The sequence below is a fragment of the Calliphora vicina genome, chromosome 4 (genome assembly GCF_958450345.1).
Source record: "Calliphora vicina chromosome 4, idCalVici1.1, whole genome shotgun sequence".
NCBI classification, from domain to species: Eukaryota; Metazoa; Arthropoda; class Insecta; order Diptera; family Calliphoridae; genus Calliphora; species Calliphora vicina.
The window spans coordinates 73,291,257-73,310,606 of record NC_088783.1 but is presented as its reverse complement, the minus strand read 5'-3'; the positions used below and the strand labels follow the sequence as shown (position 1 = coordinate 73,310,606).

The 19,350-nt window shown below is 29.2% G+C and overlaps 1 protein-coding gene across 11 annotated transcripts in view; it reads left to right on the top strand.

The window, feature by feature from the left end:
• Positions 1-19,350, top strand: part of SK (small conductance calcium-activated potassium channel) — a 557,031-nt gene that overhangs the window by 441,270 nt on the left and 96,411 nt on the right. For all 11 annotated transcript variants that reach the window (XM_065507379.1, XM_065507378.1, XM_065507377.1 and 8 more), the window contains exon 8: positions 1,380-1,484. In XM_065507379.1, coding sequence (XP_065363451.1) covers positions 1,380-1,484 — 105 coding nt within the window. The remainder of the gene's footprint in view (positions 1-1,379; positions 1,485-19,350) is intronic.

Sequence of the window (19,350 nt, the reverse complement as noted above, 5' to 3'; positions counted from 1 at the left end):
AATTCCCCAAAACCACTTTATTAAGCAAAGATTCGGCAACGTTGATAGAGCTAGATGTATAATACAATTTGTTATAAATAATTTAGAATTAGTGAATAATTAATTTACTAAAGAATTAGTTACTCAATTTAAAACCCGAATTAATGAATGGCATAAAAAAGTTCTTAATACGTTTATATTGTATTTGAATTCAGGATCATGTCCAACTACCTCAAATTTTTTTAAAGCATAACTCCAAAACGGAAACTAAAGGGTTTGCTAGTCAATAATTTTGTAGATTGTTCGGGAGTTAATCTGATCAGAATATTTCTGATGAAAATTTAATGATGGACTTTGTTTTCGAATGTTTTTTAACATTATCAATACTTGAATTGTTAACTTTAACGTTGTTTTTTGTTTTTCTTTAACAATAAAATATTAAAAAACCGAAATCAAAACTTCATTCTTTACTTTTTTAAAAAAAATTAAATTATTCGAATAATTCGATTAATTTTAAATGTGTGATCGAATTATTTGAATTATTCGTTTTATTCGAACAAGAGATAAATCGAATAATTCGAATACCCTAGTATGTACCAAATTTGATCGAAATATCTATATATGGCCAGTCAGCCTTCCAGCCGGACGGATGGAGAGACTTTGTTTATCCCCCCAGAAAGGCTTGGTTTTGGACTAATATTTTTGGGCATTACAAACATCAGCACAAGCGCATTATACCATCGCTACTATGGTGCTGTAGGTTATAAAAATATAATATACTTTCAACTAAATAGATAATTATGATGTATAAAGGCTATCAGTTGTACTCGCTTTAATACCCATATAAATTTATAAACATTTGAACCACTATATAGCTTCAGATATACAGAATGAGTTATATATAACTAAATTTCCAAAGACATTAACAGTCATAGGACTAAGCATTTCCTTTGCTTGCTTGATAAAATCATATGAAAAAACCTACATTTCATTTAAGCTTAAAGATAAACAAAATGAAAAACAGTAAAACTGTCTGTCTATATTATACGGAACATACATAATTCACTTTAACTAAATAAATAACGAAAAAAGAGATGTTAAATTAAACAAAGTACTTTTAATTTTGAAATGTATGATGACACAGAAAAAAAGAAATAAAACGCCAAAACAACATACAGCAGCAGTAACTCTAAATACGCATGGATGATATGACTAGAGAGAGCACCACCTAAGCGTATGATTATTATAATTTTAATTTTAATTTAAATAATAACAATCATACAACATGCTGCACATCATAAAATTTTCTATATGAATAATTTTTATCAGCATCATGCTTTTTCTTGTTTTTTCACACATTTTATATTTTATGCTTTTTTCTCTCTTTCTGTTTTTTTTAGATTTGTTCTAAAAACATTAATGACAATATGTCCGGGTACGGTGTTACTAGTATTTATGGTGTCTTTATGGATTATAGCATCATGGACGTTGCGGCAGTGCGAAAGGTAAGTTTCACCTCATTATTTTCTTCATTATTTCCTGTTTGTTTTTTTTCTTTTTTGTTTTTCGTATTTTTCTCTTGGTTTCATTCTTTTTAAATCCCATTTCTTGTGTTGTTTCGTTTAAACTATAAACCCAAAAAAAAGAAACAAAACAAAACAAAAAAAGCGAGAAAGCAAAAAAAAATAGAGTGTGAGAGAATTCATTTTTTCTTATTATTATTAAATATATATAATATTAAAGAAATATTTATATATAACAAAATATATAAAAAACAAACACCTTTTTAAATTTTTTTTGCCTTTAAATAAATCAGCACGTTTATTTTATTTATACATAATTTATATATTTTCTTTACAATTATTTTTATTATTGATATGTTTATTTATTTAATAATTCGGTTTTTATTATTCTTTATTAAATTTATGTTTATGTTGTTTTATTTGTAATAATTTAGGTTTCTTTATTATGATTTTTGTAAATTTATTTTATTTATTTTAAATTTTCTTTATTTCTTTAAATAATGTAAACTTTTTTTTATTCAATAATCAACAATGAAACTTAATGAAAAGCACTAAACACTACAACTTTTTTTTAATAAATATACATATTGAATAATATTTTTTTAATAAATATAAATCATTGAATTTTTCTTAAACACACAGACATTTCAATGTTTAAAATTAAACCAAAAGTGAAATAAATGAAGCATACATATTTGGTAAATACTGCTGGGCATTTTTTCATATCAATGCTGACACCTCATTGGAGCAATAACGTTCAATATTACAAGTGAGGTATCCGAAAGAACTTAATTTAAATTTGTTAAAGGAACTTTAAAAAATCTCATTGCCTTTAACTGATTTTACATCTCATGGCCATGCTCTTCAACACTACCATTATTTTCTTCGATTAACTAAATTTCATTAAAGTTCCAAGACTTTATTACAGCCAAACTTCAAGAATTCTAGCACAGAGTTCAGCGGACCAATAGCTTAGAAAATATATATCAACTGTCATCTTAGTGTTCACATATCAAAATTTCTGTAATTATACCCTTCACCGTAAGAAGGGTACATATAATTTTGTCATTCGGTTTGTAATTTCTACATTTTCATTTCCGACCCTATAAAGTATATATATTTTGGATCCTTATAGATAGCGGAGTCGGCTAAGCCATGTCCGTCTGTCTGTCCGTCTGTCCGTCCGTCCGTCCGTCCGTCCGTCCGTCTGTCCGTCTGTCTGTCTATTGAAATCAACTTTCTGAAGACCCCAGATATCTCCGGTATTCAAATCTTCAACAATTCTGTCGGACATGCTTTCGAGAAGATTGCTATTTGAAATCAGCAAAATCGGTCCAGAAATGGCTGAGATATGAGGAAAAAACCATAACAACCTCGATTTTTGACCTATTTTTGACCTATACCTGGATTACTAAGTTATGAATATAGATAATATGGATATCTAATGATAGATATTTCAAAGACCTTTGCAATGACGTATATAAAACCAAAGTAAGTTGAACCTAGAAGCGGAAAAATTGTTCAACCCTATTTTGTTTTTCCCCAAAAGTTTTTTTCGCTAAAAATTAAAAAAAAAATTAAAATTTTTTAAAAAACAATTCGAAAAAAAATGTTTTTTCCAAAAAATGAAAAAAACTGCAAAAAAAAAATTTTTGTTTATCTAACAATATTTAAAATTGTTATTTTGAAGTATAATTTGGTGAAGGGTATATAAGATGCGGCACAGCCGAATATAGCTCTCTTACTTGTTTTCTATGTCATTAATAAATTGTTGTAATTTTGCTAATTAAGCGTAAATCTCTTTATTTACAACTTTTGTATCTTTGGTGACTCCCACTGAAATTTTCCGGCAACTATTTTCGTAGAATATTTTAATCCTTAAATTTCTTTTTCAAAGGGCTTTTTTGATTTTCTTACAAAATAGTGTCAAATTGACCCCTAAAGAGAGGAAATAGAGAATTAAGATCTTCCACAAAAATAATGCCCATACAATTCCACAATATAACTCTGACAATAAAAATTCTCTCAGACGTTAACTTACAACATTTTTTTCAGTTTAAACTTTGACACAATGTAAAAAAAATTCAGTCCAGCTGGACTATAAGTCTATTGTACAAAAATGATTTACTCAACATGACCTTTCAGAATTATTGGGTCGCTATTCTGTACCAAAAATGCTGTTGGACAGTGTTATTATAAATTCAAATTTATCTTTGTCCTGGCTTAAACACTTGTCCCGGTTCTCATGAAATCCTCAAAATTGAAAAATTAAATACGAATACTCGTACATACATATTTTAATAACTAAATGACAGAACTCGTCAACATCCAGCGGGAAAAAGATGCAGTAAAGAAGCCTTCCTAAAGGCCTTATTTTGCAGACACAAAGATACCCACCAGCATTATCTACAATTTACACGGAGTATCATTGGGATGCCAGGCCATGGATATTCGCTCATTTTGGAGTGCTGATAGAATGTCTACATATGAACATTAATTAAAAGGCTTGAAATAAAAGCCTAATTGAAGAACTGTAAAAGCAAGCCTTTAAAGAGTGTTATTAGGAAAACAATTCTCATGTTTTAATGTTAAATAAAGTTTTGTTCGACCTTATTTTGTAATAAATTTTTAAGATTTTTGTTCACATGGAGAAGCAAAGCTCTTCTCGAATATTTTATGCTAGAAGGCAGAGTAGTAGGCCTTTTAGAAGGCCCACAAATTGAAGACCTAGCAGTTCATTCCCCGCTGGTCATATACATATGTAGTAATATATACACAACCTTGTGAAAAGATAAATAATTCTTGTCATTTATATTAAACATAATTTCAAATTGTATAGAGTACCTCTGCAAAAGTACAATGCATGAAATAAATAAACATTCATAGCCCAATTAAATTTCATAAAACCAAGGCCATTTAAATTTACAAAACTTTTGTGTTGTCCTCTTTTCGAAGCTTTTAAATGTAATTTATTAAACTTAAATATCTCACATTTTATTAAATTGTAAATTTGTTAAAACAAATTTCACTCTCAAGTGCATATTTGTGGAGCAACAGAAATGAAAAAACTGCTGAGTTTATGAATTTATTACATTAATAATAACGATGTTATAGTTAAAATGAAATGATAAATGTTTCAAACAAAAAAAAACTCCAAAAAAAACATAAAATTGCACAACATAAAGCCTCAGAAAAAAAGGGAACCTTTTTTTGGTGCAAAAGTAATGGACAGATATAAAGTTGTTGTGTGTAAGAAGGCTGGAGGAAAATGGCTTAAACAATTAAGGGAAAAGCACATTTTTTTCAGTAAGATCATTTTATTAAACTCAGCTGAAAGTCTCTTCAATATTGATTTTAAACTTTATCTTCCAAATTAATTTCTAATATAACCACGCCTCTTTTCTTCGATTTAGATATTGCAAGTTTTACCAAAAGTATTCCAATAGGAACTTCCGAACTATCAAAGCCTACATATGTTATTCAATTTGCCAAAATACCATCGAAAGATATTGCTAAACAACAGGTGCAAAAGATGAAATAGTTTTATGAAAATTTGTGCTCTGTTTGGGAAACATTTCGCCATAAGGTCGCCATAATCGTCCTACCGAGAGGTCAATTCGCAATGTGGTGGATAAATCTGTAATCACCACTGTCCGTGATAATGTGCCAGTCCATGAATCCAAGCCAGTCGATTTCGTGTAGCTCTTAAGAGCTCGGCCTTTCGTAGACCACAAATTGGCAAACTATGCGTCGTGACTTGGGCATGCAAACGTACAAAATTCAACTGACCCAGGAGCAGAAGGTAAATGACCATAAATTACGTCGTGTGTTCGCTGATTCGACTTTGGAACAATTGGAAAATGACCCTAATTTTCATCAGAAAATCATCTTCAGCGGTGAATCCATTTCTATATGAATGGGTACATCACCAATGAAAGTTAGTAAGAAAAAACTAAAGGAATTAAGTGTTTTGGGCCATAAACTATTAAATTATTATAAACTAAAGCATACTTTTAGGCAGCTTTAAAAAAAATATTTTTCGATTTTTTTGCGATTTTGATCTTGAAGATGAATCAAAATTCCCAACTGTTTGAATGATATGAGCCTGAGAAAATGATCAAATCTTTGGGGCCCTTAAAAAAAGTGAATGACTTTGGGCAAAGCTGGGAGACACGGGTCTTTTTTTTGTCTTTCATCACGTAGTGGAGTCCGTATATGGTTACTTTTTTTCGTGCCATCGGACAAATTCAGCCTGATTACATTTAAAAATATGAAGAGCTGAATGAAAAACCCTTTACAAATAATTTTACACATGCTGGCACATTAGATTAGTAATATACCGCTGTTTGGACAAATCTGTAAACTCTACAGTCCCAGTCCCTTTTCATAGATTGAGTGTGTACCATTTGCAGATTTATACAAAGAACTTTATATATTTTGGTTCATAATTAACTTGTTGTTGTCCTAGAAACCATGAAGATTTTGCAATGCTATATATATTTACATTTTTGTGTTTCAAATTTTAAAATAAATAAATAAATTTTCCGATTACTTTCGCTGTTGCGGCCATAGACACTTGACTAAATAACAATAAAAATCTCAACTCATTTCATTCTAGACATACTTTTTGTAACATTTCTAAAGCCAACACTAATAAGTATATTCCAAAAACTCAGCAAAAACAAACAAAATAATAACAAAAACAAAAAGAGAATATAACAAATTATCTCTTAGTCATGTTAACAAAAACTGACAACAGCTGTCATGATTGTTATGAAAATGTAACAAACAAACAACAACTAATACAAGAATAAACAAAAAGCGAAAATACATAATATTTCGTACAGAAATCATTACAGACAAACAAGCAACCAAACTAATAAATAAATATATTATACATACATATGTATTAATAGGTACATATATATACTCGTATATATACAATAATAGTACTCCAATACAGACATTTGGGTTGGCAGCAACTTAGACAAACAAACTAACAAAAAATTTAATCTCTAGAGTCTTTACATCATATTTTTTATTAAGGTTTGTTTTGTATTAGAAGTTTTTCCTTTATGTCCGACTGTCTGTTTGTATCCGTCTCTGAGTCTGCTTATGTATTAGCTAAATCCGACTGGCTCTGTCTGTCTGGATGTTTATATGATGACTATTAAGTTCTCTCGCTCCTTGACTTTACATATGTATGTTTTTATATGTGCGTAAAAATATATAATCATGTTTCTGTTGTTGTTGCTGTTTTATTGTTTTTGATATTTCTCTCACACATAACAGTCCTTTTATAAAATAAATTGATTATTTCAATAAATAAAAGATTTATATAGTTTTTTTAACTGTCTGTTGGAAGTTATGCTGCCTTTTTCCTTTTTGTTTTCCATAAATTTTACAGATTCATTAAAATTACAGTTGGTCACATATTAATAGCACCATTACTTAAGAGAGACATTTCTTGCTCCACTAAATAGCACAGTGGAGCAAGAAATGTCTCTCTTTATTGCATAAAATGCAGGTCCTTGATCTAACAATGACAAACAGAGTACGATATCTTTAAAAACTGAAATAATTCGTCAAAGATCTTTCGTGAAAGTTCTCAAAACTGAAAGCAATAGCAATAACAAGCTTTTTTCGAATTTTTTCCAGCAATTTTTATTAGAAAAAAAGGTCTACATATACACAAAAATCTGTGGAAGAGTTGTGGCAACTTACTAAAGTGATAGAGATTAAAAGTAATTTATATTAATCGTTGTAACCTGAAAACTAAATACTTTTATACCAACACATTTTGCTGAGGCACATCCAAGAACATTCGTGAACGTTTTGAAAATCGAATGCAATAGTAAGCTTTTAACAAGCTTTTTCCGACATTCGTGAAAAAAATTTACTGAAATTTAAACAAAATTGGGTTTTTGCCCATATAGATATAACATGACTGCTATAATTTCAAACACGAATGTATTCGTAATAGAAATAGTGTTTGAACACCTAAAAAGCTCATGGGATTTTAATAAATAAATGTTGACATCTATGAAAACACGTGTAAGTATTTTTATACCCTTCAGCTTCGTGAGAAGGGTATATATAAGTTTGTCATTCCGTTTGTAATTTCTACATTTTTCATTTCCGACCCTATAAAGTATATATATTCTGGATCCTTATAGATAGCGGAGTCGATTAAGCCATGTCCGTCTGTCTGTCTGTCTGTCTGTCTGTCTGTCTGTCTGTCTGTCCGTCTGTCTGTCTGTCTGTTGAAATCAGTTTTCTGAAGACCCCAGATATCTTCGGGATCCAAATCTTCAATAATTCTGTCAGACATGCTTTCGAGAATTTTGCTATTTAAAATCAGCAAAATCGGTCCACAAATGGCTGAGATATGAGCAAAAAACCAAGACAACCTCGATTTTTGACCTATTTTTTTACCTATATCTGGATTACTAAGACATTATATAGACAATATGGATATCTAATGATAGATATTTCAAAGACATTTGAAACGACGTATATAAGACCATAGTAAGTTGGACCTACAATGGGTCAAAATCGGGAAAAAAATTTTGAACCCGAATTTTTTTTTTTTTAAAAAAATTGAAAAAACAAAATTTATTTTTTTTAAATTTGAAAATTTGAAAAAAAAAATTTTTTAAATTTAAAAAAAAAAAATTTTAAATAACAATCGAAAAATTTTTTTTTCCAAAAAATTCAAAACACAACTGGAAAAAAAATAAAATTTTGTTTACCTAAAAATATTTAAAATTTTGAAGTATAATTTGGTGAAGGGTATATAAGATTCGGCACAGCCGAATATAGCACTCTTACTTGTTTAAATTCACACGCATATTCAATACAAAATAATATCCCAGCGGGAAAGAGATGCTGCAAAGAGGACTTCCTAAAAGCCGTATTTTGCAGACACCCGGGACAGCTAGCCGCATTGCAAAATAGTTTCAATTTTACATTGCGTGTTATTGAGAGCCAAGGCCTTGCATACTGGCTTCAGTTAGAGCGCTGATAGAAGTCTTACATAAGAAGCTAATTGGAAGGTCTTCCATTGAAATATTAATCGTCTAATCGATTAATATTCAACTATTCGATTAGACGATTTTGTACCTTCACTTGGTTTCATGTAAAGCTTTTTAATAAAGAGAGCAAAATAAAATTTATTATAGACAGACAACTTATAGGAATATTTTTAAAACCAATCATGTTTGAATTAAGGTTCCTAATTTCCCGGACTTCTTTCTTTTCCGGAAGGAAATTAAAAAAATCGTTTCATTCCCGGGAATTCACGGGAACTTTTTAATACTAAATTGACTTATAAATCAATAAATTCTTTGTTTAATTAAAAAACTTAAGAATTTAGAGTATGTTAAATATATAAAACAAATCTAATTTTAAGCAAACAAATTTGAATCACTATTATTGTTATTATTTTCTCTAAATATCAATAATATTCATTGAATATCCCTAAAAGTTGTAATGTTGGGCATCTTAATAATTCCTTTAAGAGCATAAACTTTAAATTTGATTCATTCTGAATAACCGATTTTATCAGCTGTGGCTTGAGTTGAGTAAAAAAATCGGGGTTTTCAACCGTAATACTTTTTTGCCAACTGACTATCTGTTGGTAGAACCGAAAAAATCTATGGATGTAATAGAATAATTCAATTAGCAATAAATTTAACCATCGAAACGAATGTGAATGTTGTAACTTTTAGAAGAAAACTTATGAAGGTATTCCCGAAAATTCCCGACAAAAATTTCCCGAAAATTAACCAAGAAATATTCCCGGGAATTCCCGAGAAATTTTTCCCGCGTAGGAACCCTAGTTTTAATTGTAATGAAGGTTTGTTTTGTAATGAAATTTTGTATGTGACATATTTTAGAAGGAGAAGCAAAGGAATTCTAAAACTTGTTCTGCGGGATAGAAAGAGTATGGCGAATTTTAGAATGTGTAAATATATCTTTTAGAAGGCCTACAAAGTGAAGACTTAGCATTTGTTACCGCTGGTATCTAAAATGTAGGTTTCCTCACATAAAGTACCCTGCAGTTCATTCAACTAGTTCCGCCACATCGAAATACTTAGCCACTGAGAACTACTACTATTGAATTTTCACTATTAAATTCAATAGTTCTAATACTCCAGCATTTTATACAAAAAAAAAAATCATTTTTCAGTTTTCGGGGTTGAACTCATGACCTCTTGTTATACTCTTCACCATGAGTAGTATGTCATTCCGTTTGTAATTTCTACATTTTTCATTTGCGACTCCATAAAGTATATATATTCTGCATCGTTACATATAGCGAAGTCGATCGATATATAAGGAAAAAACCGAGACAATCTCGATTTTTGGCCTATTTTTATATAGATATAGATATCTAATGATAGATATTTAAAAGGACCTACAATAGATCAAAATCGAGAGAAATATATTTTAACCCGAATTTTTTTTCATCAAACAATTATTTTTGTCATAAATTCTATTTCCAAGCATTTTTTTAAAAAAATTAAAAAATAATTTAAAAAAAAAGTTTGAAAAAACTTTTTAAAATAAAAAAACAATTTAAAAAAAAAAAATTTTAAAACAATTTTGAAAAAAAAAAAAATTTTGTTTACCTAAAAATATTTAAACATTTTATTTTTAAGTATAATTTGGTGAAGGGTATATAAAATTCGGCATAGCCGAATTTACATGTTTTATAGTCAAATACGCTAATCTCTAAGCCACAGAACTCTTATTGGTAATGACCTCTATTTCATCATCAGTGAGTACCAAATTCAGCATTACATATGGTCATCGATGGCTTAGAAGATTTTAGTTTACTTAAATTTATTTTCAAAAGCTTAAGCCGAATATCAGACTTATGTATGTTTATTAATGAATACATGACTTCTATTTGTTACTGAATACGCTGGCCCAATGTAGTGCAATTGACTATCACTTTAGCAGCCACAGCGAATTAGATTGTTATACAAGTAGTAATATAGCTATAATATGTAAAGTTTCCAATTAAAAAATTAACTAAATGTCAAACAATTTTAAAAATAAATCCAAATATGTATGCTTCAAATAATTTCTTTCAAATTGATGTTGAGAAAGAAATAGCAAATTAACTAAATGAAAATAATTATGACGATGATGGTGAGAAATAAACGTTAAAATGTTGTTGTAAATTTGATATTAACTAAATAAATTTTTTCCTAAATGTTGTTTGTTTTTATTTCTCTAACAATTCTAAATAATTATCTCTTTATGTATGTGTGAATGTATTTATATATTTTAACCAAGAAAAAAAAAATCAAAATTTTTAAACATATTTAATTTTATAAAGGTAATAAAAGCAAATAATAAGAACTTTATATTTATAAATATTTATGTATATTTTATTTAAATATAAATTTTTAATGAGACATTTTTAACAAATACATATTTTTTATATGAAATAATTGTAATTCTTTTTGATGTGATGATTTTATGCTGTCTGTTTTGATAACTAATACAATAAATAAAACTAATTACGATTTAGTTTGTCAAAATTAAACTAATACTCACACACACTCCTACACAAATATTTTTCAAATAAATTTAAACTTTTTCAAACACATAATACACATATTCATTTATACATTTACACACACGCACACACTCAAGCGCCCGCTCTAGATTTCTATTAAATATTACAATTTATTCATAATATAAAATAAATTTTGTATTTAATATTTAATAATTTTTAATTTGCATGTATTTTCAAATAATCAAAACTTAAATGCATAATAATGTCAATATCTAATAATAAATTTTATTATATTGTAGTTTTCCCCCACAAATTTTCTTAACTAATATCATAATAGTATTATTTTCATAGTTAACAACATTATTAACAGATAATCCTTTCATTCTATTTATACATTTTGTTTGACATTCATAGATTTTCAAATTAGTTCATCCACTCAGTTCATCTCTGGTATGGTTTTTAGTATGTGGTTTATTCAAGCAGTGATTCAATCACTCCAGTTTTGGCAAATTCAATTCATGTTTGTGTCATTCACTCATTTTGTACATTTATAAGCTGTTCATATCAGTTGTCTTTTGTTTTGTTTTTGCATCTTTATCTATTGAATTTTAATTTAAATACTTGTACCTTTTTTCATCCGTACGGTACTCGACAAAACATGCATATTTGAATTATCATATGAAGTGGTGTTATGCTCAGTGCGGAGGATTGTAAATAGAAATGGCTATATATATCGAATTTACAAACTATTTTGCCGATGCAAATCGTGAACAAAATCACGAGTTTTTTGAAATTTAAAAGAGAGAAATGACAGAAATGGTTAAAAGAGAGAAATGGTTTACCGAATATGGTAAAATCGGAGGACACGAGGTTAAAAACTTGTGTTTTTCTGTGCTCCTGATGATATAAGTAATTTTGTTAGCATACATTTAGGCGCAGTGTAATTTTCACTTTCACAAATTTATTTTTCGTGTTTGAAAGCTCTGTTTATGATACTTTAATAATTTTTTAACTGTAAACAGATGTTACATTTTTAAAGAATAATGGAAACAATAATATCAAAAAAATAAATTTTAGTCTAACTTCTAACTTGCAATTTAATGATATTTTATTAAAATTTTGACAACTTCTAAAAAATCTTGAAAATTTAAAATTCACTACTTTCTACCATTGTATGGTGTACGTCTATATCGATTTAGAAACCTCTTAGTAGTCATTTCTAAAGCCAGTTCTTATAAAATATGTAAAAATACCAGGGTGTGTCAATAATTCCGTGCCTTTTTGAATGAAACACAGGTTATTGGATAATTTTTTTTTATTTTTTTAACATAGTCCCCTCTTAGCTATATGCACTTTTGATAAGATTTGTCGATGTCATCAAAAATTTTGTGAGATGATTTCATCATTGGAGTCAAATGTCTTTCCGCCGAGACATTTCTGCAGGTTTGGAAACAAGAAATAGTCACTTGGCACTAAATCCGATGAATAGGTCGGAAGAGGGAGCATTTATAATTCATGGATTTTTCCCATTGAAACTTCGATTGTGAACATACCCCAGTGATCATTCAAAATTGAAAGCACTGATTCATGTGAGATGCCTATGGCTTTCACAATCTCCCACAATATCGTTATTTTTTTCAATTATTACCAGTATAAATTCAGTAAATCACTTTTTCACCATTGAAATTGATGGTGCAGAGTTCCCAAAAATAATGCTTAATAAGCAGACGAACTTTACTTTTTTCCCATTTTCTACTCAAGTCATGATATATGTAGTTTGCTAGCAATGGCTTTTAAACTAAAACTAAATGACGCAGCTTATTCAAATTTTAAAAGAAGTCAACCGACAGATAACTGCTGATAGGGGTAGTATTTCTTTTTCAGTCTAGAGCTGGCAAATTAAAAATCCAATTAAGGAGTGAGGTAGAATAAATGTTAGTAAAAAGTTTTGATTTTTTTTTATTTGATTGAAATTAGTATTACAACTTACAAAAAATATTGTTTTTATGGTTTTATAATCAATAGTGATGAATTTATGAAAATTTTCCAGAAACCCTATTACTAATGTTTTTATAGTGCTTTCTGTCACTTTGTTCGAACACGTAGTCCATATCCGTTTAAAATCTACCATGGAGACCTTTTGCGCTCTTCAATTCTCTTTTAACAAGAGCCCAACATCTCTCCACTGGCCTTAGCTCCAGACAGTTTGGGGGATTTGCATATCTTGGTAAAATTACCACATTATTGTTCTTCTACCACTCAAGACCTTGCTTACCACAGTGACAGGATGCCAAATCATGACAAAAATAAGTGGACACATTAAGAAGTCTTATGAATGGAAGCATCCTCTTTTGTAAACATTCCTTGATGTCAATTTCGGTATTTATAGAGCCCTTTGCAACAAATGTTTTTCTGCTTTTGGGTCCTAAACTTTTCTACAATATTCCCGCGCAGCAACATAAAAATATTGACCCGGAACCTGCGAAAATTTTTCCAAAACATCCATTCTATAGCATTTATATTTTTTTTATAAAATATGACTTCAATTTCCGTGCTTTGTCTTTTTGACCTCTAAATTTTTAGTAGAGTTCCTGTAGGGAATTTTTTGAGTCTTGTATGTTTTTAAACCTGCATTGGCTTTAATTTTTCGCAACAAATAAATAATCGAACTGCTTTCCTACCAGATGCATTGGGAGCTCTTTTAAAAGTGCTTTCTATTTATTGGCTTTAGAAACATCATGTGGATCATTATTTCTACCTGTACCAGCTTTTCTATCAACGAACAAATTATTTGGCCAAATCTTTGTAGTACCAAGTTGGGTTTTGTTGATATTTTTAATAATTTTAGTATGCACTTTTTTCTCGTCACTCATTTTAATCAGAGTAACAACAAATGCACATAATTGTCATTAAACATAATAACTGAAATATCCTTCAAATGTAACTTGATCAAAAAAATCAAATAATACTTTGGGTAATACTTTTAAGGAAAAACTTATGTTAAGGGTTTTTTACAATCTTTAAACAATTTACCTCCATTTTTGTAAAAATTCAGCCATTTTTCAAACTCATTTAATAATTTTGACTTGATTATTTTTAACACGAACATATAAAATAAAAAAAATTTCATCTTCAAGATCAAAATCCCCACAAAATTAAAAAAATTCGAAATAAATGTTTTTAAGCTGCCTAAAAGTATGCTTTAGTGTATAATAATTTAATAGTTTATGGCCCAAAACACTTAAATCCTTTAGTTTTTTCTTACTAACTTATATTGAATCATTCCTACGAAGTTCATATGTTCCAGAAAGTTGTTTATTGAGATCTTAGCAGTGATGTTATACGTAGGGAAAAATCCCTATTCGTAGGGATTTTCTGCTAAAAAAATGGCCGTAGGGAAAAAATGACAGATTTGTTGAAATCATTAAAATGTAGGGACTTTTCAATAATGTGGGAGAAATATATTAATTTCGCATCCCTTTTGTTATCTGTGACTACATACTAATAAAATTCTTGATTCGGCAATATTACAAAATATCAAATGTCTTTGAATGATCGCTTGCCGCCATTTCAGCTTTGATTTTATAGTAGATTTGTAAAATATTGTTTTTTATATTTATATGTATATAATATAATACATATATTCAGCAGAATGAACTCTTCGTATTTTTCAGACTCCTCGACACGCTTTGAGGAAACCAAAAAGTACCACAAACAAAAAGACCAGTGAATTTTTTGATTTTTTAAGATCATAAAAATCATTATATTCCGACTTAAATCTTCTTTTTTCAGGACTGAATCTATTATTCAACTCAATCTGCATCAAACCGAAACTTTTAAAATTTAATCGATTGATAGATTTTAGGATTTTCATTATCTTAAAAAAAATCAAATAATTTTTGGTGTTTAATCACTTTTGAGGCTCACTGTATGTACGTTTGTATGTTTTGAGTTACAAAAAAAAAATTATTTTGATAGATATCCAACTCGCATCCCACTAAACGACCAAAAAGCTATTCGAGGAAAATACCAAGGCTTTCTTTTCAGAAAAAAAGTCAAAAAAGTTTTTGATTTTGCAAAAAGAAAAATCAAAATATTTTTTTTTTTAATTTTTTTTCGAAAGATTGAAGAAATAGTTCTAAATTATTTAGGACAAATTTTGCTATGAACAATAGGTAATAAGTTACAGGGATGAGAAATAACACCTGTATGGCCAAAATGTCAAATTTTCAGAGAGTTCTTGAGCGATATTGTTGAAAAATTGTGTCTAAACTACTATCCTATAGAACTAACCTTGGTTTCAAAAGTTCGTATACCCCCATATATATATCAAATACATCAAACACAAAGGGTATTATTTGCATTGATATACGAATTATCATTTGAAAGTTGTAGGGATTTATGTAGAGACAATCTTTTGAGCGCGTAGGGAAAAATAGGGATTTTTTTCGGGCTACGTAAAGACTTCTTAAAAAAGTATATAACATCACTGGATCTTAGGTACATTTTAGTAGTTGATTGTTTCTTTGAATTTTGAACGGTTTGCTACCTATGGACCTGAACAGGGAAAAAAAGGTAAAACAAATCGATTTTTTAAAGTTTTTTGCGATTTAGATCTTGAAAATTTATGTGTTCACAATTTTTGTTCTTTATGACAAGAGCTACTTTGCCTCTTTGCCTCAGAGAGTGATATGAGATATGATATGAGCCTGAGAAAATTATAACTTTTTTGCAAAAATGACACCGAGCCTCCAAATCTTTGGAACCTCGCATGATTTTGGGCAAAACTGGCAGACAATGGTATTTTTTTTTTTGGTCTTTTATCACGTATTGGTGTCCGTATATGGTTATTTTTTCGTGTTGCACTGTGTCAGTTTAGAAAATTCAGATTTATGTTTGATATTGTTTTAATATTGATAAAAAAACAAATTTCGATGCCAAAATAAATAATTTTCTCTGTTTGTAAACTTAAATTGTTTTTCAACTGACAGGTAGTTGAAAAGATATACAAAAAGCATTACAATTTTAATTACAATTAGCCCCACTGTGTAATATTTGAAAATTGTTCAGCTAGTTTTTCTCGAGAAATTTTGTCGTTAATCATGATAAACATAAAAAGGTTTGTGCACACTACTGTACCATTATAAGTAATTAAAATTTATGTGTTAAAATCTATATTTCTACTTGCAATATTATATATTTGATAAGTAGCAAGCTTTTGTGGTCCCACTGTCATTTCACCATCGCAACCAAACAAACAATCTATGCATTATCCAATCATAGTAAACTAAAATTCACTTGTTCATTTCTCTTTTACAATTTTTTTTTTTTTTGGTGAATTTCATATGTTTGTTTGTATTAATTTCCCCTGCCACTGCCTCTACGCAATCCCATAAACACACTCTCACCTACACCCGTATGAACTCTTTCATTTTACAATTGTTAACACAGTTGGTTTGTGCAATTGTGTTTGTTTTTGTCTATATATGTAGTGATTTGTATACGTATTTGTATCTACATATGTATAGGTGGATGTTATTGGTCAATTGACAATTAAAATCCATTTTAGTATTGTTTGCATAATATTTATTTGTTTGTTTGCAAAATTTTTACTTTTTTTATTTGTACGTTTTGTCTCTTACTCTTTCTCTTTAATAGTTATATAAACTATTTTGTAGCTGTATGTACCATTATATCCATATCCGTATGTATTTGTATTTTACATAAGTATGTTTATAGTTTTCTATTTATACATGTGAATGTTTCTGAAATTTTATGAACAGCTTTTTATTATTAAATATACTAAGTTCAACTTAAAGGATTTAAAGGATGATAATGATGTTGTTATCACATCATTATATTTATATAAAACTTATCTAAATAATACTTAAATTAGGTTTAGTATGTAGGTGGGATGTATTGAAAGCATTTTAGTCTACTTAAGTGGGCATTATGTATGGAATTAAGAAATCACAAAGGCTGAAACTAATTCATAGGAAATCATCAACAATTGATAATGTTACAAATGTTACAAGTACAAATTATATTTATGAGAATTAAATGAGATTTTGTTAAGACTGCAACGAATTTACAAAGAATCTTAAGTAATATGTGGGTGTGATTGTACATTAATGTGGCCTTTAATTTGAAATTTTTGGATTTTATATTTTCTAGGAGCAAGCATTTTTCTCCATCATCTAAAAAACAACAACTGACAATTTCAGTAATATCGAATGACGTTTAGAGGTTGTCATGTTATCTAAAATTTGAGTCAATGTAGCTATATTTTCCAAAAAATTTTAAGAAATGTATGTCCCGGAGTGGATTATTGGGCTTGGCGCATCCCTTGAATACAAAAAAAAATATACTGGTATCTTATATTTCCCTTTAATACTTTTGCACCCATTGTGCAATTGTACGTACTTTAACTTTACTATTTTACTATTATTAATTCAATTACCTGCAGTCTCCCTTTTACTTGCACGTTAAAAATTACTGTTAAATTATACACACACAACAATTTTCCAACGAATTAAACACACTTAACTTTTTTTCTCCCCCAAAAGAAAAAACAAAACCCAAAAAAGTCAGAAAATTTTAAATCAATTCCCTTGCCAACCTTTGTGTATGTGCAACGACAACAACAACTACAAAAGCAAAGCAACATTAATTGAAAATCAAATTAAACTGCAAATGTATTTTTTGGTCAATGAATAAAAGAGCAGTACAACAGCAAAAAAAACAGAAACCAATGATATCCCGACTCTGACTTGTTTAAAGAATTTGTAAACTTTTGACAGACAGCAAAGGATTTTTAACATTTTCACTTGAATGCATGATGAGTCATGAAACAAAAGTGACTATTCTTCGTTGTACACAGGAATATCATCATCATCAGAAATGAAAGTAAAAGAATGTTCTTTAGGAGGGAGATAAAAAAAAGCTATCGCTGTTCCCAATTAAGATGCCATTTTTGTTCAAAGGACAAAGCTCCCTTTTCAGTTTGTTTGCAATTTTTCTCATATTTATTCAAAAGTAAGCTATATATCATATGAAAAGTATTATTGATCAACTTGTTGTCATACACTTCAGTTTTGTAAAAGAACTTGCTGACCCGGTTTGTTTCGCTAAATATTTGCAACAAAACACAACTTGGTCCTACAAAAAGTTGGCCAACCAAAGGTCTGCCGTCAAACTGATTCCAATATTATTCAACAGTATCGCGAGAACTTCATTGTTGATAAAAAACCTGGTTCATGTAGAGGGAATGGCCCAGATGATGTTTCTAAAACCAATAAATAGAAAGCATTTTTAAAAGAGTTCCAGTTAGTACAGCAGGTTTAAAAAATACAACATTCAAAAAGATCCTGACAGGAACTCTGCTAAAAATTTAGAGGCAAAGACAGCGCACGAAAATTTAAATCAAATTTTATATAAAAATAAACCTGCTGCATAATGAATGACGAAATTATTTTCTGGAAAATTTTTCGCAGCTTCCGGGTCAATATTTTTATGTTGCTGATGCTCGAGGGAATGCTGTAGAAAAGTTGAGGACCCAAAAGCAGAAAATTTTCTCAAAACGTTCTTGGTATGGCAAGCAATATGCAGTTGCGGTAAAATAAGCCAAACATTACAAATGGCTCTATAAATACCGAAATTTACATCATGGAATGTTTACAAAAGAGGATGCTTACATTCATAAGACTTCTAAATGTCTCCACTTATTTTCAGCATGATTTGGGAATATTATAAGCAAGTTCATGAACAATAATGTGATATTTTTACCAAGAGAGACAAATCCTCCAAACTGCCTGGAGCTGAGGACAGTGGAGAGATGTTGGGTCTTTGTTAAAAGAGAATTGAAGAGCACAGAATAGGTGTCCAAAAGTATACCTGTTCGAATAAAGTGACAGAAAGGACTATAAAAACCTTATTGAAAGGGTTTCCGGAAAATGTTCATAAATTCATCGCTATTGATTCGAACTATAAAAACAATATTTTTTGTAAGTTGTTATACCAATTTCAATCCAATAAGAAAAAACCAAAACTGTAGGATTAATGGTTTCTTTTTTAATAACATTTATGAATGTTAAGATTTTTACGATCTCACTTTTTATATGTGAATATAAATAAAACAAATTGTCAATTGCCTGAATCTGACCCATGACATGGGTTATATTGTCTTTGAGGGTCGCACACGTAAAATTCTAACGATGTCAAATCGCATGATCTTGGTAGTCATTTCATGATCAAAACCTCAAATCGCTCGTGCAGAATATCTAATGTGGCATGAATTGTAAGGCACGTACAGCTGTC